At 43.4% G+C, this 20,590-nt stretch overlaps 1 protein-coding gene across 1 annotated transcript; it reads right to left on the bottom strand.

The window, feature by feature from the left end:
• Window positions 1–12,596: 12,596 nt before the first annotated feature.
• On the bottom strand, window positions 12,597–17,811 carry dph3 (diphthamide biosynthesis 3). Its single transcript, XM_078545581.1, has 3 exons — window positions 17,553–17,811; window positions 16,220–16,294; window positions 12,597–14,076 (listed from the first exon to the last, which is right to left on the bottom strand). The coding sequence occupies exons 1-3, from the start codon at window positions 17,658–17,660 to the stop codon at window positions 14,008–14,010; spliced, it is 252 nt and encodes an 83-aa protein (XP_078401707.1). The 5' UTR covers window positions 17,661–17,811; the 3' UTR covers window positions 12,597–14,007.
• Between the last annotated feature and the right edge of the window lie 2,779 nt (window positions 17,812–20,590).

Raw genomic sequence — 20,590 nt, 5'->3', positions numbered from 1 at the left:
AATCTTGAGCCCTGGGTGGATGAGTGACCCAACCTAGCTCTGTGCTCCAATCTCTGATGTGGCGTATTAATGACCAATCAGCTGCATATGGTCAATGAGTGGATGCCCTGGCCAGTTAGGAGTGTCAATTCTGGTGAACACATATATTATACAGCTGTGCCTCCTTAGCAAGAGGTCAGAGCGCGACCCCAGAAAGGCCTCCCTCGACTTTGCCCTTCCCTCTCACTGCCATTCCACAGCCTTCCCTCCCCGTTGGCTCCTTCCTGTTCATCAACCCCACCCTTGCCTCACAGCCCACCCCGGTTGAAACTTAGAGGATCTGCCTGAGTATCACAGCACAGTGGTGTTCCTCGGGACAATGTAGGCAACGAAGAGCAGTAGCAGATCAACTCTACAGCCCCAGCAAAGTGGCATTCATTGCAAGAAGATTGGTACTGTTCTATGGCTGATAGGCTATAGGTGTTCCACTCACCTCGAAATTCCCAGCGAACTGGGGCCCAACTTGTGCACACCACCCTTTTCAAACGGATTTGAGGCCAACGTAAATTTCCACTGGCGTGACGCAAGATTGGAAGGCCCGGCAAGATTTCAGCGAGCAGCTATTTTAATGAGCATGCTAATGAATGCATAAAGCATTCAAGCCACTAGTCGGCAGGGTAATTGACCTGCCATGAACACACCATCAGGAGAATCGCAACCTATTTTTACGACAGCGGATTTGTAATTTTTTTTGCCTGCCACTTCTCTGCTCCCGCCCGTCATGAAACCCGCCAGGCAGGATGGGAGAATTCCACCCTAGCTTTCAATTCCAGATTTATTAATTGAATTTAAACTCCACCAGTTGTCATGGTGGGATTTGAACCCATGTTCCGTGAACATTAGCCTGGGCCACTGCATTATCAAGCCAGTGACATTACCACAATGCCAACATTTCCCCTAACCTACATACTTACCCATGAAATGTTAGCCAGCTTAATACCTGGTCTAACTCAGTGGTCAGCCAGCGTAAATCAGCTGAGCACCCCAACCAACCTCCACCCCCCCCCCACCCCCCCACATCACCCAGCCACCTGACTACACCTCCCCCCCAACCAGATCCAACTATGCCCCCAACCACCCAACTACCCCCCCCACCCCACCAACCTGACCCGCCCACCACCCTCCCAGCCGACTACTCTTGATTGCCGACTATCCGCCTCAAACAGACCTGAACACCTGACAATCCCTGACCACCTGTTTACCCCACCCCCCCAAGCAGACCTGACCACCATCCCCGAACCGGCTACTCACTCACCCAACTACTGACCTCACTTACTCACCCACTTAGTCATTCATTCACTCACCAACTCACCCATTCACTAACCTGGCATTGAACCTAACGCACATTTATTCATTAAAAGACTTGAGAACTTAAGAAATTTACCTGAATGCGTTAGCTACTGTCGTAAAAAGGAGGCATGTCCTCTCCTTCCCCAGACTCTCCTTCACTCACTGGACTTAGTCTGGAGTAGCTGTGCTGATCCATTTCTGCTTCAGCCAGGGTCGGAAGATACGGTTCAAAATACACAGTATCACTGGTTGGAGAAAATGTTGCAGGCAGCGGCAATGCACCTAGGCTTGCTGATGGCCAGAAGATCTAAGTCAAGATTTCACATTTTAAGACTTTTACCTTAATAAACAGACTAAAAGCACTATGACTAAACATTACTTTTGTAGGCAAATTATACTTCAAACTACAGAACAGAACTTCCCCTTTTACTTTTGCACAAATTAAAAACCTACTTCACAGGTATATGTTACACTGTTCTTTAAACAGTCATTCAACTTTCCAGGACCCAGTCCAACGTGATTCTTAGCTCCCCAGGGTTTACATCCATTCCTTTCCTTCCCAGCCTGGTAACTTTTATTCAGAACTGGCTTTCACGGTGAGGGTTTTTTTTTCTGGTGATTCTCCCTCTAGTAAAAGCTAAGCAAATCTTACAGGATCTTTTCAAATCTTCACGAATGTAGTCTTTTCATTCTGAGTGTAAAGAGCCTATATATTTCGGACTGTGGCTTTAAGATTGGACTGTGGTTTTAGAGGGCTGCAGTGGCTGCAGTTTTAGGGAGGATGTTCTCTGAAGCAGGAAGAGAAGATCTACCATGTTGCTACTCCTTAGAACAAGGTGTGCCAGGTTGGACGATGGTGCCGGCAAGGACATGTCTAAGAGACAACTGCCTAGCGACGGTGTTTGATTGGATGCTAACTAAGTGACCAGGGTTTTTGATAGCAGTAGCCAGGAGAAGGATCCCAACCTGCTAAGAGGAAAGACCTAAAAACCTCTCACTCTGCTATGTTTTTGGCAAAACTCCAGTAATTCTGCCATAGTAATTAGCTGGCTATCCCTCACATTTCTGTGTCCTATTTTTTTGAGAAATCACTAGTAGAGACGTTAAATGCAGGTATTCAGCTAGTAAACTACAGACTGGAAGTGCTGAAACATCACCTCGTGTCAGCAGTACAGGTCTGCAAAGATCTTGGAAAACTTCAAGCAAAATCAACTCATCTAACCCTGTACTCCGGATTGGTGTTATCGAACTATGCTTATCCTCACCCTTAAAATCCTTGTTTTGTGTGTCTTACGTGTGTGTGTGTTTGAGTATAGGGGTTAAAAAGGGGTAGAGTAAGTTATAGAGTTAAGAGTTAGCAGTTCATATTTCTTTTGTTATTGGTTACAAACAATTTGTCTAATAAACAGCTAGCTACTTGTTAAATTTACAAACCTGGTGCTCGTATTGTGTTAATCTAAATTAAATTAAATTACATAGTTCAGTAAAATTGGAGCAATTTGGTGGTCTGATTAAACTTTTCACATTTGTCATGGCTCGAGGAGCAGTGGGGCTTGATATTACATTGCACTATCCCCAATGAGTCATGACACCGAGTACAAGCTCCTACTCACATTCCTGAACCATAGAGGCTTTCAGCTTCTAGCTACTCCATCTCTCCTGGTTCCTGGAAGACTGCCTGTGCCTGTGAGTGTCAGGGATATCTTAGAAGCCTTTCCCCTCTCACAGCCCACATCCATGGAAATGTGAATCATAAGGGCCTTATATCCAGGTAGAAATGCTAATTAGCTATCCTTGAGACCCCAACTCTCTTTTATCTTGGAAGTAAATGGACAGCTTACAACCCAACATTCTCAACACCTTCCTGGAACTTTGGAGACTAACAGTCTAACCACTGTAAACACAGATGCTGCTGCTACTGTCTCCAAGTGTGGATACCTTACACTTCTTTCCAGCAAACAACCTGGGCCTCCCTTTGATATCTAATAGCCACGTCACTCAGGCCTGTTGTTTGGCAGACTTCAGAACAGGTCACCACTTTTCTTGATCTCTCCACTGTTGCTAAATTATTAGACTGCTTATCTGACATACAGTACTGCATAAGCAAAAGCTTCTTCCAATTAAATTAAAGGAAGACTGAAGCCATTGTCTTCAGATCCCACCACAAACTTTGTTCCCTTGCCACTGATTCCTTCCCTCTCCCTGGCAACTGAATGAGGCCGAACCAGAGTTCTCACAACCTTCGTGTCGTATCTGACTCAGGGATGAGCTTTCAACCATATATACACCAGCATGGAGAAGGGCAGCCGACAGCATAACTTCTAGCTCACAGAGAGGGCTGCAGAGTCGGTGCTTACCGGCAGCCAGGTGGTGGCCTCCAAAGGGGACAGGAAGAGGGAGCAGGAGAAACTTTCTGGGATGGTAAAGAATGTCCATTGGAAGCTGCGTAAAATATATTGAGAAGCACAAGATCTGGTGTGAACACAGTGAAGATGAAGAGACTTTGAGAAAACATGCAGTTGCAATGAAGAACTTGTCAGATAATCATTCGGCCAAAAGCTGTGAGGGTGAAGGATGGATTGAGTGGTGTCGAAGGTTCCCCTACTACTGTCACCTGCCACCACATGATCTCTGCTAGCTGAGAGTGAGTGATGGTCTAGATCCTGGAATAGAATTCGGCCCAGGGAAGTGTGAGGTGGTGCATTTGGAGACGTCAAACGAAACAAAGGATTACACAATAAATGGGAGGATACTGAGAGGCGTAGAGGAAGTGAGAGACCTTGGAGTGAATGTCCACGGATCCCTGAAGGTAACAGGACAGTTTGATAAGATGGTTAAGGCGGCATATGGAATCCTTACATTTATTAGCCAAGGCATAAAATATAAGAGCAGGCAGGTTATGCTGGAATCATATAAAACATTAGTTAGGCCACAACTTGAGTACTATGTGTAGTTCTGGTCGCCTTATTACAAAAATAATTAAATTGCATTAGAGAGGGTGCAGAGGAGATTTGCAAGGATGTTGCCTGCACCGGAAAATTGCAGCTATGAGGAAAGATTGGACAGGCTGGGATTGTTCTCCTTGGAACAGAGGAGGATGAGGGGAGGTTTGATTGAGATGTACAAAATTGTGAGGGGCCTGGATAGAGTGGATGGTAAGGGCCTATTTACTTTAGCAGAAAGGTCAGTGACGAGGAGGCATAGAATTAAAGTGATTGGTAGAAAGATTAGAGGGGAGATGACAAAACCTTTTTTCACCCAGAGGATTGTGGAGGTCTGGAACTCACTGCCTAAAAGGACAGTAGAGGCAGAAACACAACACATTTATAAGGTGCCTGGATATGCACCTCAAGTGATATAACCTGCAGGGCTACCGACCAAGTGCCGGAAAGTGTGATTAGGCTGGATGGCTCATTTCTTGGCCAACACAGACATGACAGACCAAGTGGCCTCTTTCTGTGCTGTAAACTTTCTGTGATTCTATGATATCCATGCCATCACTAAGACCCACCTATTTCCACTTCTATAACATTGCCCATTTCCACCCCTGTCTCAGCACTCTGCTATGGAAAGCCTAATTCCTGCTTTTGTTACCTCTTGATTTGACTAATCTAACGCACTCCTGGCCAGCCTCTCACATTCTACCCTCCATAAACTTGAGGACTTCTAAAGCCCAGATGCCCATGTCTTAACTTGCACCGGATGGCATTCATCTATCACCCCATGTGCTTGCTGACATACATTGGCTCCCAGTTACACAATGCCTCAATTTTAAAATTCTCATTCTTATTTCCATGTTCTGGCCCACCCTATCTCTGTAATCACCTCCAGCCCACAATTCTATGAGATATCAGCGACCCTCTAGTTCAGGCCTCTTGAATGTCCCCGATTTTCATTGCTCCATCATTGGTGGCAGTGCCCTCAACTGCCACAGCCATAAGCTCTGGAATTAAAAACAAAACAAAAACAGAATTACCTGGAAAAACTCAGCAAGTCTGGCAGCATCGGCGGAGAAGAAATCAGTTAACGTTTCGAGCCCTCATGGCCCTTCGGCAGAACTGCAGCATAGTTTCAGCAAGGGAGAAATATAAATTGGTTTAAGGTGGGTGGGGGGGTTGGGGGGCGGAAGAGACACATTGAGGGTGTGGTGTGAGCAGATAATCAAAGGATGTCACAGACAAAAGGGTCAAAGAGGTGTTGAAGGTGGTGGTCTTTGTCTGAGAAAAGTGCTAATTAAGAATGGAAGACAGGATATTCAAAGTACAGCTCTAGTGGGGGTGGGGTGGAAAGACTAAAGGTTTTAGTTTTAGATTTAAAAATAATGGAAATAGGTGGGGAAAGAAGAATCTATATAAATTATTGAAAAAAAAAGCGGGTGGGGGGGGCAAAAAGAAACGGGGTGGGGATGGGGAGTTTAAGATCTAAAGTTGTTGAATTCAATATTCAGCCCTGAGGGCTGTAAAGTGCCTAGTCGGAAGATGAGGTGCTGTTCCTCCAGTTTGCGTTGGGCTTCACTGGAACAATGCAGCAAGCCAAGGACAGACATGTTGGCAAGAGAACAGGGTGGAGTGTTAAAATGGCAAGCGACAGGGAGGTTTGGGTCTTTCTTGCGGACAGACCGCAGGTGTTCCGCAAAACGGTCGCCCAGTTTGCGTTTGGTCTCTCCAATGTAGAGGAGGCCGCATTGGGAGCAACGAATGCAGTAGACTAAGTTAGGGGAAATGCAAGTGAAATGCTGCTTCACTTGAAAGGAGTGTTTGGGCCCTTGGACGGTGAGGAGAGAGGAAGTGAAGGGGCAGGTGTTGCATCTTCTGCGTGGGCATGGGGAGGTGCCATAAGTGGGGGTTGAGGAGTAGGGGGTGATGGAGGAGTGGACCAGGGTGTCCCGGAGGGAACGATCCCTACGGAATGCCGTCAAGGGGGGTGAAGGGAAGATGTGTTTGGTGGTGGCATCATGCTGGAGTTGGCGGAAATGGCGGAGGATGATCCTTTGAATGCGGAGGCTGGTGGGGTGATAAGTGAGGACAAGGGGGACCCTATCATGTTTCTGGGAAGGAGGAGAAGGCGTGAGGGAGGATGCGCGGGATATGGGCCGGACACGGTTGAGGGCCCTGTCAACAACCGTGGATGGAAAACCTCGGTTAAGGAAGAAGGAGGACATGTCAGAGGAGCTGTTTTTGAAGGTAGCGTCATCAGAACAGATGCGGCGGAGGCGAAGGAACTGAGAGAATGGGATGGAGTCTTTACAGGAAGCGGGGTGTGAGGAGCTGTAGTCGAGGTAGCTGTGGGAGTCGGTAGGCTTGTAATGGATATTGGTGGACAGTCTATCATCAGAAATTGAGACAGAGAGGTCAAGGAAGGGAAGAGAAGTGTCAGAGATGGACCATGTGAAGATGATGGAGGGGTGGAGATTGGAAGCAAAATTAATAAATTTTTCCAGGTCCCGACGAGAGCATGAAGCAGCACCGAAGTAATCATCGATGTACCGGAGAAAGAGTTCTCTGTTTTTGTTTTGTTTTGGATTTCCAGCATCCGCAGTAGCTTTTAGCTTTTTGTTTTTAGCTCTGGAATTAAGGTGTTTAGCATCCTTGATAGTAGATAAATCAGTAGGCCCAGATCAAATGTATCCCAGGATGTTAAAGGGAGCAAGGAAATAAGTAACAGAGGCACAGACCATCACTTTCCAATCCTGATTACAGGCATGGTGTCAGAGGACTGGAAAATAGCTAAATTATATCATTGTTTAAAAAGGGAGGAAGGGATAGACCGAGTAATTGCATGCTACTTACCTTTGCCTTGGTGGTGGGTATATTATTGGAAAAGCATCAGACAAAGGGACAATATAAAGTGGCATTTTGAAAGGCACGGATTAATCAAGGACGTTTAGCATGGATTTATTAAGGGAAGGTTGTGTCCGACTAACTCAATTGAATTTTTTGAGAAGGTAACAAGGAGGGTTGATCAGGGAACCATATTTAGTGTAATACTCATGGATTTTAACAAAGCATTTGACAAGGCCCCACATGGCAGATTGGTCAGTATATTAAAGGCTCATGGGATCCAGAGGAAAGTGGCAAGTTAGGTCCAAAATTGGCTCAGTGTCAGGAAATAAAGACTTATGGTTGATGGAGGTTTCTATGACTGGAAACTGTAGAAATGCAAATTAGGGTTAGCCATTTTTGACTTTTGAGTTCAAATCACTTAATAGTCTCTATTTAAAAGTTCATTTCAGGTTTCCAGCTGGTGGATTAAACATTATTATTTGGCATAAAGCACATCTTCATGACACCTACCTTCAGGGATCTGTAGACGTACACTCCAAAGTCCCTCTGTTCCTCTACACTTCTCGGTATCTTACCATTTACTTTGTATCCCCTTGTCTTCTTTGTCCTCTCCAAATGCATTACCTCGCTTCTCTGAACTGAATTCCATTTGCTACTTTTCTGCCCACCTGATCAATCCATTCATATTTGCCTGCAGTTTACAGCTTTCTTCTTTGCCACGTGGCAGATTTTTATATAATCTACAAACCTCTTAATAATGCCTCCTACATTTAAGTCTAAATCAATTACACATACCACAAACAAGAAGGGACATAGTACTGAGTGCTGCAAAACCCCACTATACTTTCCACATTCTAATTAATTGGAGTGGAGTCAATCTGTCTGCAAAAACCATCAAAGACAATGACTTCAGGGGAGTGTGAAGGACTCACATCTCCTGTTTCATTGGCAAAGCATCTATGGCAATCACCTAAGGTGTTCAACGGTTGGAGACAGGCCATTAAGACTAATCACTTGGACAATGGGACCCTAGCTGTTAGCTTCCAGGCATGAGTTAATTAAGTCACCTTTGGAATACATAGACACTATTTTTTGAATATTCCTGGCAGTTGGAAAAGGTTACATGACAAGCCAACCATTTGTATGTTTTAAGCACATGCTTTATCAGCAGGACTGAGGACAAGCAACTTAAGAGAGAAGGCCAATGTGGGGTCCCTCCTGCCTCCTTTTTTCTCTAACCCACCTGGCTAGCTTTGAGCCCTCTTTGCTGACTGTGATCATCCAGGGACACCATGCTGCAGACAGAGATTTCTTAAAAGAATCCAACCCAGCACTACCATCTCCCAAAGAACAATCAACTCAGTCATCTACACCTTTAAATCAGGAGTATCGAGACTATTGAATTCAGCCCGAAGCCAACCGAGTCACCAAGCTACAGACTGTATACTCTTGTACTTTTTATGGACTCTAATTTGGCCAAACTATCCTCCCTCACTCTGTAATATGTATTTGTGTGTGAACTTCATGTGTGCGTGCACACACACAAAAGTCGTTGAGTATTTTATTAGATTAGTTTAAATAAAGCTAACCACTCTCTTTGTTAAACTCAAGAAAATCTGTCCTACTGGTTATTTTATGATCATAGTGCCTAAACAATTAAGTACTTACTGAATTGGCAAGTATATCCTTTTCAAACAAAAAATCCTGTTGCAGTCAAACAAAGAGATCAAAGAGGGGGGCCATTCAACCTCTCCTCGCCTGGTCGTAACAATAGGACAGGTAGATAAAGTGGTCTTGAAGGCATACAGGATTCTTTTTCTTTTATTGGCTGAGGCATAGAATATAAGAGCATGGATGTTATGCTAAAACTGTACAGAACACCAGTTCTAGATGGCTACACCTAGAGCGCTGCATGTGATGCATTCGAACAGGTTCTAATGAGATTTACGAGGACACTGCCAGGAATGGAGAATTTAAGTTATGAGGAAAGACTGAATAGGCTGGGTCTGTATTCGTTGGAACAGAGGAAGCTGAGGGAATATTTAATTGTGATGTATAAAGTTATAAGGGATCTAGATAGGGTGCTTGGGAAGGACCTATTTCCATTAGCAGAGTGGGCAATAACCAGGGAAAATAATTTAAATTAAGAGGTGGACGGATTAGAGGGGAGTATTTTTTTTTACACACAGAGTAATGGGGGTCTGGAATTCACTGCCTGAAAGGGTGGTAGAGGCTGAACCCTCATTACATTTTAAAAAACCACTTGGGCATAGGGAGTGACAAGGTATTGGCAGGCTTAAAAATGGACAAATCTCCAGGTCCGGATGGATTTGTGTCCCAGACTACTGAGGGAGTCAAGGGGGGAGATTGCAGGGGCTCTGACCCAAATTTTTAATTCCTGTCTGGCCACGGGGGAGGTGCCAGAGGACTGGAGAACAGCTAATGTGGTTCCACTATTTAAGAAGGGTTGTAGAGATAAGCCAGGGAACTACAGGCCGATGAGTCTCACGTCAGTGGTAGGGAAACGATTGGAGAAAATTCTGAAGGAGAGAATCTATCTCCACTTGGAGAGGCAAGGTTTGATCAGGGATGGTCAGCATGGCTTTGTCAGAGGGAGGTCATGCCTAACAAATTTGATTGAATATTTTGAGGAGGTGAACAGGTGCGTAGATATAGTTTATATGGATTTCAGCAAAGCCTTTGACAAGGTCTCACAAGGGAGACTTATAAAGAAGGCAAATGCACGTGGGATACAGGGTAATTTGATAAGGTGGATTCAAAATTGGCTTAGTTGTAGGAGACAGAGGGGGATGACAGAAGGATGCTTTAGTGACTGGAAGCCAGTGTCCAGTGGCGTACCACAGGGATGTGTGCTCGGTCCCCTATTATTCGTCATTTATATAAACGACATAGATGACTATGTGGGGGGTAGGATTAGTAAATTTGAGGATGACACAAAAATTGGCTGGGTGGTTAACAGTGAGGTTGAGTGTCTTGGGCTACAGGAAGATATCGCCGAGATGGTCAAATGGGCAGATAAGTGGCAGATGAAATTTAACACTGAAAATTGAGAGGTGATACACTTTGGAAGGAGTAATTTGACAAGGAAGAAATCAATGAACGGCATGACACCAGGAAGTTCTGAGGAACAAAGGGACCTTGGCGTGTGTGTCCATAGATCTCTGAAGGCAGAGGGGCATGTTAGTGGGGTGGTGAAAAAGGCATATGGGACACTTGCCTTTATCAATCTAGGCATAGATTACAAAAGTAGGGAGGTCACGTTGGAGTTGTATAGAACATTGGTGAGGCCATAGCTGGAGTACTGTGTGCAGTTCTGGGCACATTATAGGAAGGATGTGATTGCACTGGAGGGGGTGCAGATGAGATTTACCAGGATGTTGCCTGGGATGAAACATTTACGTTATGAAGAGAGGTTGGATAGACTTGGGTTGTTTTCGTTGGAGCAGAGAAGACCGAGGGGCAACCTGATTGAGGTGTACAAGATTATGAGGGGCATGGACAGGGTGGATAGGGAGCAGCTGTTCCCCTTAGTTGAAGGGTCAGTCACGAGGGGATATAAGTTCAAGGTGAGGGGCAGGAGGTTTAGGGGAGATGTGAGGAAAAACCTTTTTACCCAGGGGGTAGTGACGGTCTGGAACGTGCTGCCTGGGAGGGTGGTGGAGGCGGGTTGCCTCATATTCTTTAAGAAGTACCTGTATGAGCACTTGGCACATCATAACATTCAAGGCTATGGGCCAAGTGCTAGTAAATGGGATTAGGTAGGTAGGTCAGGTGTTTCTCACGTGCCGGTGCAGACTCGATAGGCCGAAAGGTCTCTTCTGCACTGTGAGATTCTGTGATATGCACCCGAGGTGCAGTAACCTGCAAGGCTACAGACAAAGAACTGGAAGGTGGGATAAAGTGAGTGATGTTCTTCAATGTGAGAACAAACTCAGCCATGCAAAGTAGGATGGATAAGGACTAGTTGGGCTCTGTTCAAGGAAGAAACGGAGTACCCTTGGAGCCCTTAGGCCATGCTGGCGGGGGTTGGAATTATAAAGAGATGTGACGTACAGAATGTGTGTTGAGTGTACAGCTCTTCTGGATGGATGCATTAAGATGAGTTGTTAGCCAAACCTCGTAACCTATTAAGTTGACTGAAGTTACACAGAGTTGAGCCAATCAGGATGTATGCAATACCTCGTTAACCGTTAAATGGGCTTAACTTCATGACTTCATCAACTGTTATCACTTATCAGTTAGATACTTGAGAATTGATTTAAAGGATTGTAAAGGAATGGCTGATTGAAACTAGACAGGGAGAAGCTACTGAGTTTTGGCTACTGCCAGAATATTCCTGCACCACAGAACTATAAGGAAAAGGGTATAAGTGTAAGATCGTTAACAGAATGAAATGGTGGATTTTTGAACAAAACCTTCCACACTGCCCTGCTGTCCAGAGGCTTGGACTGCACAATACCAAACTTCATCATCAAGTGTTGTTCGATTATGTCAGCCATTTTCAGTTGGTAGCACTCTCGCCCAAGTCAGAAGGTATTTGGTTCCAGCTCCACGTCAGGACATGAGCACAAAATTTCATAAACTTATAAAAGTACTGAGGGAGCGCTGCAAAAGAGAAAAAAAAGACTTGCATTTATATAGTGCCTTCAGCAAGCACCAGATGTCTCAAAGCACTTTACAGCCAATGAAACACTTCTTGAGATGTGGTCACTGTTGCAATGTAGAAAATGGCGATTTGTGTTCAGCAAACTCTCACAAATAGCAATATGATAATACCAAATTATTTTTTGTGATGTTGATTGAGGGATAAACATAGTCTAGGACACAGGGATAACTCTCCTGTGCTTCTTCAAAATAGTGCCATGGGATCTTTTACATCCACCTGAGCAGGCAGATGGAGCATCGGTTTAATTTCTCATCCAATACAATAACACAATACTGCACTGTTGAGCTGCCGTCATTTGGATGAGACCCCGTCTGCCTGCTCAGGTGGATGTAAAAGATCCCATGGCACTATTTCAGAAGCAGGGGAGTTATCCCCAGTATCCTGACTAATATTAATCTTTCAATCAACATCACTAAAAAAAATTCTGGTCATTATCACATTGCAGTTTGTCAGAATGCTGTGTTTCCTGCTTAACAGCAGTAACTATGCTAAAAGTACTTAATTGACTGTAATAATGTATTTATTGGGAGGTCTGGTGGTTGTAAAAGGCACCATATAAATACAAGTCTTTCTTTCCACATGTATGATTCATTCTGCTAGAGCCACAATAAAGCCTTGATAGACCCAATTGCAATTACCGAGCCAAATCATAGATGCGATAATGAGGAGCTGAGCATTCCTAATACAAGGGAACCCTACAACAGGGCCAATTTTTTCCTCACCTTTAAGTACATTGCAAACTTATGTATTTAATTAGCACCATCTTTCAGGCACAAATAAACTCAGATACTGGTAAGTAAAAGTAAAAAACTTTTAATAAAATATTTCATTATAAACAGAAACGGCTAAAAGAAAATTACAATGATAAATGCAACAAAAGTAAAGTCTGCTTCAAAATTGATTTTGTCCATCCATCTTTTCACTTCAGATCAATCAAAATTAAGAACCAAACCTCCTTTCAACTATTGCAACAATCCCCAATTATTGGCCAACAGAACATCAACAAGAAAATTTCACTAATTAAAATGGTCAAAGATTAAATTAGAAGAATTGTAGTGATAGTGGCCAAGACCATTTTAAATCAACTTATTCTTTGGCGTGATCTCCAGTATACCATCCAAAGGACCATTACGCTACTTCATACTGTGTAAAGGATCAACTGCAAAAGAGTTTTTATAATTTACTGCAAACACCAGCAGGCCAGGAACCCACAAAAGACAAATGCAGCAGTAAATGCAGGTAGTCCCAACAGTTGAGGCTTTTTCTAACCATGCTAGAGTGTCACTTGAATCCTCAATATTATCAATTTATGGAGTCAATATATTTGTGAAAGGAAGTTTGCATATACCAAATAACAACCATTAGCAATTAATCACACTAGGATTATACAATTAACAGAGTTCTCAATATTCTATATTTTGATGTTTCAGAACTATTTTAAATGTTAGATACAACATTGCACAACACCTCTTCAACATCCTCAGGACTAACAGTTCAAAACAATTCTCCGCAAGCAAATCAATTCAGAGCATTAGTTACATATTCCTGCTTAGAATACGAAAGTTGGCAATATATCAGTTTCAAACTGAAAGCTTACAACTGTGGAAAGCTTATTCAGCAAGAGCTCTTCAATCCCAAGCAACGATAGCCAGAAACAAGAAAAGCAAATTACATGCACCATCCTTTCTGATTTTCTTACGGAGAATCCCAAATGTTTGTCTCGTGCTTTACCCAGCACAAGATGGGTGCTGGGTGAAACGTTAAAGCAGCTTCTAGGAATCATGAAACAAATGATGGTTAATACAAACAAAAAATGCTGCAAATACTCAACAGGTCAAGCAGCATACGTGTAGAGAAATAGTTAACGTTTCAGGTCGCGATGACCTTTCATCAGAACTGAAACATTAACTCTGAATATTTCCAGCATTTTTGATTTTATTTCAGGTTTCCAGCATCAGTAGTATTTTGCTTTTGAACAAATGATGGTTCGCTGATTTATTCTACCACAGGTTTTAGTCTGTAATTTGCATATTTAACTGAATAAATCAGAAGCCAGTGAGACAAGTTCAAATACTGTGTAAACTACAGCTCCAAACTTAGTTGTAGTAACTAAATTTCATCTCCACGAAAATCCTGATTCATGATTTAGTCGTCACTCCTTCGTAGAAGATGCCTCATGCATTTGTCAGAGCTGTGTAGTCCTAGCTATTAGCATTTAATTTTTTCCAGTTTATCTGTAGTCACCATTTCCACTACTTCTCCAGACATGAACTGATCCTGAAGCAAAACACATTAAGATTTCAAATAAACATTTTAAATATGCAATATTTACTGTGGACTTAATGATAGCATGCACTTGCAAAGATTTGCAAAATTAACAAGATCATTCAAAAGGGAATTAGACTGTAATCTGAAAAGGAGAACGTGCAGGGTTACAGGGAGAAGGCGGGAGAATTGAATGAGGCAGGTTGCTTATTCGAAGAGCCGGTGAAGACACAATCGGCCAAATGGCCTCCTTCTGCACCGTACCAATTCTGTGATCACTTATCTGCAGCTTTCATGAAAAAGTACAAATCATTGAAAGCAACCCCCAAAGCATTGGCTAAAAGTTCTTGAATACAATGAAATAAATAGGGAACTTGATTTAAGATAAGCCACTGTAGTCAAAAGACTACATTGCCTCTAAGCCTCCATCTAATAAGAATTTCAGAAGCTAGCATAATGTTGACAGCTGAGAAATTTATATCCCAGAAGCTCTCTCCTCCTTGTTCTGTTGCAGCACCAATGAAAAACAGACTCAAAAGTTATGAACATTTAAGTGCAAATGGTGAGAAAAAAAAACTCAGACAAGGTTTCCCTCCAAGTAAATATTGAGTATATGCTTAATCAGAGAATCGTTGTGACAGCATAAGGTTAAGGTGTCACATGGTCAAAAAAGTAAACGCCCTTGGGATTCAAGGAAGAGTGGCAAATTGGATCCAAAATTAGCTTAACGGCAGGAAGCAAAGGGTAATGGATGGCAGGTGCTTTTGCGACTGGAAAGTTATTACCAGTAAGAATCGACTGAACTCAATACTTGGTCCCTTACTTTTTGTAGATTCAAATGATACAAAACAAATTAGCCATGTGGTTAACAGTGAGAAGGAAAGCTTATTTTTTTTTCCCCATTTATTCTTTCATGGGATGTGGACAGGGCCAACATTGGTTGCCTATCCCTAATTGCCCCTGAACTGAGTGGCTTGCTAGGACATTTCACAGGGCAATTAAAAGTCAACCATATTACTGTAGGTCTGAAGTCATGTATAGGCCAGACCAGGTAAGGATGGCAGATTTCCTTCCCTAAAGGACAAAAGTGAACCAAATGGGTATTTATAACTATCAATGATACTTTCATGGCATCATTACTGAGACTAGCTTTATATTCCAGATATTTTAGTTGAATTTAAATTTGGGGGCAGGTGCAACAAGGCAAGGGAATACACAACAAATGGAAGGATACCGAGTAGTGTGGAGGAAGAGGGATCTTTAAGTGTATGCCCACAGATCCTTAAAGGTAGTAAGGCAGGTCGATAAGGTGGTTAAGGCGGCATATGGCATGCTTTCCTTTATTAACTGAAGCATAATACACAAAAACAGGGAGGTTATGCTAGAACTGTATACAACACTAGTTATACCACAGCTTGAATAATGCTCGAGTACAGTTCTAATCACCATATTACAGGAAGGACGTGACTGCACTGGAGAGGATGCAAAGATTTAAAAGAATGTCACCAGGACTGGAAAATTTTAGATATGAGGAAAGTTTGGATAGGTTGGAGATGTTTTCCTTGGAAGAGGGGGCTGAGGGTGACTTGATTGAGGTGTATTAAATTATGAGGGCCCTAGATAGAGTAAATATGGACAATCTAGTTACCTTTGCAGAGGGGTCAAAAACAGGGGGCATAGATTTAAAGTAATTGGTGGATGGATTAAAGGGGAATTGAGGGGGATTTCTTTTTACCCCAAGGGTGGTGGGGTCTCAAACTCACTGCCTGAAAGAGTGGTAGAAGCAGGAACCCTTGTCACATTTTTAAAATGCTTGGATATGCACTTGAAGTGCCGAAAAAGACAAGGCTATGGACCATGAGCTGGAAAGTGGGATGCAGCTGGATAGTTCTTTTTTGGCCAGAACAAACCTGATGTGCTGAGTGGCCTCCTTCTATACCATAAATTTGTAAGATTCTAGAAGACTTTCACTGCAATGTTTTATATGCCTTATGAACAAATCTACATTGAGATCTATCTGAGATCAATAGCACATCAAATAGTGCTGGGCTACTGAATCAGTCATTCTCCAATTGGAGAAATTTGTCAAATACTAAATATCAAATTAAAAGGCAAGACATTGGTCTGCACATCATTCAAATAAATGTCAACTTACTTTATCATAAATGACTTTGATTATCAAAGAACAACTCGGACATGTTGCAACTTCTTCCCCATTTTCCAGATCTTCCTGCAAGATATCAAAACAAAGTTATATTCATTTTCCTTCCAATTTTACTCCACATCTCAAATGTGTTTTAGGCTGGGGCGATGATTCTTCCTTCATGACCATTCTTTGCGCACAATTATGGACATGGTAGGGGACAGGTACGTGTTGTGGACTAGTTTGATCTCATCCGTGTCCACGCATCCTTACTCTTAAATGTAAAGTGATTTAGACTGGGATTTCCAAATCATTTTCCTCCTTTCTTCACCCACAAGTATCACGTTGCCTCTTTCTACTTTGCACCATTGCTCCAAACTGCCGCAACAATATGGCCTTATCACAAAGTCACATGTCAGTCTAATGTCCACTTCTCCAGCATCTTATCCTGTCCCCCTTCCTTTAAAATCCTTGTTGTGTACCACCTCACCTCCCCCCTCAACTTCACCACCTCTCATAACCTCTCTGTGGTCTTAGTCACCGACAGGAAAATCACCAACCACTTCCTTGTACTTGTTACAAACTACAAAGCCCTTCCTGTGACCACCCTGGGAAAAGCATTCAAATCACTTACATATGCACTCTCAAACTCTCAACTGCCTGACCTTTGAGCCTCCAAACACAATATGTTGGTACCACAAATATCAAATCTCTCCCTCAATTTCCTGCCATCGTGCAGGGCCCCCGTTATCAACGATACAGATTTGCCACCAACTTTATCCCCAATCCTGGACAATGTCTCAGGTTGAACTAAATGCTCACAACTTCTCGGTCATGATCGCATACTTCCACCTCGGTTACACTACCCTGCCTCAGTCCATCTGATGCTGAAATCCTCATCCATATATTCGTTACCTCCGAGTTCAGCTATTCCAATACTCTTCTGGGCAGCTTTCTATCCTCCATCAACTTCAGATCATCCAAAAAAAAATCAAATACCACATCAGAAGTTTTTGCTACACCCCAATAACCATAATTCATAAATATCAGTCACAATGAGCCTCCTGTATAATATACACGGTCCAGTAAATCACCTCTAGCAATATTGATTAAATGGTATCCTTCACTGAGCCTTAATTATTACAATTACCCACTAACTAAAAGGCCTCACACAGCGGCGACCTTATGTTAGAGGGTCAATTCATAAGCACCAATTAGTTCTTGTGAGGTGGAGATGTTACTGATTTCAGTTTGATCGGTTAGAGCTGTGATACCAGTTAGTGGCTGGGTTATATTAGTGTATTTTTTTGAAAGCAGTTCACTATAACAGCTCAGCCGCTCCTACCTTGCTGATGATGAATTTGTCCCCACACGGACACGGGTAACAATAACTCTCCGTCTCCTCATCATACTCAAAATCCTCAATTTCCACCTCATCGTGAAACACGGACATGACGACGGATTACTGGCGGTCCCGTCTCCCTCAGCTGACTGCGGCCTCGTGTCCTGTCTTGTCCTGTTCTCTCCTCTCCGTCCCGGCTCTCCGCTGGGTTCCACGCTTTCTGCCGGCCCTCTGCAGCTGTTTGCGCCTGCGCGCTTTCACCCCGGCCCTCTGCAGCTGTTTGCGCCTGCGCGCTTTCTCCCGGCCCGCTGCACCTGTTTGCGCCTGCGCCTCCTTCGTCCAGTCAGGTTTATCCGCCAGCGGACCCAGCGCCAGGCCGATGCCACGCATGCGCAAGGAGAAGATAGAATTGGCCGGCGGGGGGCGCTCCGCGCTCTTTTAATGTTTTCTATTTTGATCTCAAATTTTCAGCATCTGCGATATTTTGCTTTTGTATTTGCGCATCTCTGAAGCTTGATTTTGTTCCCAGACCATTAACTTGCAACAACGATCAGCAGGAGGAAAACTGAAGTAATGTACCAGCCTACTCTAGGAAAGCCCTATCTGGAGCTCAATGTTTCAGTTCATCAGCAGAGCATGTCAGCAGTGGATAAGTTCACTTATCTCGGCAGCAAACGCTCTTGAGCTGTGTACACTGTATTGATGATGACACACATGCAAGAATTGCCAAAGCATGTGTAGCCTTTGGTAGACTTTAAACATCAATCTGGAAACAAAGAGGAGTCTGCCTACCAAACTGAAGAGCAGTAGTCTGGCACACACCAAGATGGGAGTGGAGGGGGGGGGGAGGGGAGGCGATTGCGTAGTGGTATTGTTGCTGGACGAGTAATCCAGACACCCAGGGTAATGCACTGGGGGCCAGGGCTCAAATCCTGCCATGGCAGATGGTGGAACTTGAATTCAATTTTAAAAATCTGGAATTAAAAGTCTAATGATGACCATGAAACCATTATCAACTGTTGTAAAAACCCATCTGGTTTGCTAATGCCCTTTAGGGACAGAAAGCTGTTGTCCTTACCTGGTCTGCACATGTGACACAATGGTAGGCACATGTGACTCCAGGCCCACAGCAATGTGGTTGACTCTTAATTGCCCCTGAACAAGGGCAACTAGGGATGGGTAATAAGTGCTGGCCTAGCCAGTGAAGTCCACATCCTGTGAATGAATAAAAAAACTGCACATGGGAAACTGTGTATCAACGTCATGACAAGAAGCTGAAACACTTTCACTTGAGCTGCCTTCATGGAAGGGAGATTATGTCACTTGAATAGCAATTTAGAGGCCCAGACTAATGCTCTGGTATCATGAGTTCAAATCCCATCATGGCAGCTGGTCGAATTTTAAATTCAGTTAATATCTCTGGAATTGAAAGCTAGTCTCAGTAATGGTGACCATGAGTTATCATTGATTGTCGTAAAAGCTTATCTGGTTCACTAATGGTCTTTAGGGAAGGAAATCTTCTATTCTTACCTGATCTGACCTACAATCAACTCCAAACTTGCAGCAATGTAGTTGATTCTTAACTGCCCCCTGAAATGGCTGACCAAGCCTCTCAATTCAAGGACAATTAGGGACGGGCAACAAATGTTGCCCTAGCTGGTGATGCCCATGGGTGTTATGGAGGTGGATGTAGGCTGTTTTGGTATATGTAGTTAAAAATTTACCTTGGAGTCAAAGAGAACACCAGGTTTGCAAACAACAACGTATATGTGCGCGTGTATAATTTATATATATGTTTGTGTATGACGCGTTTAATGTAATGAAACAGCCAAAGGCACTTCACAGCGGCATTATTAAAATATGACACTGAGCCACGAAAGGCGATATTAGGTTAGATGATCAAAAGCTTGGTCAAAAGGGTAGGTTTCAAGGAGGAAAGCAAGATAGAAAGATGATGTTTAGGGCTGGATTTTCATTCTTGAGGGGTTTAGCGGGAGCCGGGAAAATTCCTGGCTCGGCCCGTCCGCCTTGGGGAAAGTGCCCCCAAGAATGGGATTTTTATTGTGGGGGTCAGGTGTGGGCTGCAGTCGGGCCAGCCAACCCGGGAAAAACTTTGGAGGCAACCACAGGGGCTGCCAGGTGGAGGGGCGGGCTGTTTAAAAGGCCCACTTTGGTGCTATGGAACATCATCCCAATTATAATAAAAACAGAAAGGCCCTCCGGCCCTCACCCCTCTTACTGCCTACCTGATCTCACATACTCCCTATGCCTCATCCATGCCACCTCATACCCCCGACCCACTCCCTTTGTCCCTTATGCACCCATGCAAAGGAAAGCCCCTGAAACAATCCCTATGGCCTCTCATGTCCCCCCCCCATGTCAAGCTATGGCACTTCCATGACCATTCACTGACTAAACACTGTATAGTGACAGTAAGATGTGTAAAAAAATCTTGAAAAAATAGTCATTCATTGATAACTCTCCACTTTCTTCAAAAAAACCCCTTTTTACTACAGGCCAATAAAAATGTCAGTCATCCACATCATTTAAAGTATCAATAGCAGAAACTGCAAGCCCCTTTATCTTGTATAAATAAACAATGTGCGATTGACAGCATAAATCAGAGGACCAGAGCTGTCAATCAAGCAATGTTTTCCCTGGGGTTCCCTGTATTAGTACTCTAATTGATGTCTATTGTAAAGGATGTGATAACAGGATACTTAAAAAACATCAACTGCATTAAACAAAGTCAACATGGATTTATGAAAGGGAAGTCATGTTTGACAAACCTACTGGAGTTTTTTGAGGATGTAACTACTAGAATAGATAAGGGAGAACCAGTGGATGCGGTGTATTTGGATTTTCAGAAAGCTTTTGATAAAGTCCACATAAGAGGTTAGTGTGCAACATTAAAGCACATGGGATCGGGGATAATATATTGGCCTGGATTGAGAATTGGTTAACAGACAGAAAACATAGAGTAGGAATAAAAGGGTCTTTTTGGAGTGGCAGGAGGTCACTTTTGTGGTACCACAGGAATC

This window comes from Cetorhinus maximus, chromosome 7 (genome assembly GCF_964194155.1).
Source record: "Cetorhinus maximus chromosome 7, sCetMax3.hap1.1, whole genome shotgun sequence".
Lineage (NCBI taxonomy): Eukaryota > Metazoa > Chordata > Chondrichthyes > Lamniformes > Cetorhinidae > Cetorhinus > Cetorhinus maximus.
Note: the sequence above shows the minus strand (reverse complement) of the source record. Positions and strands in the feature narration are given on the sequence as shown.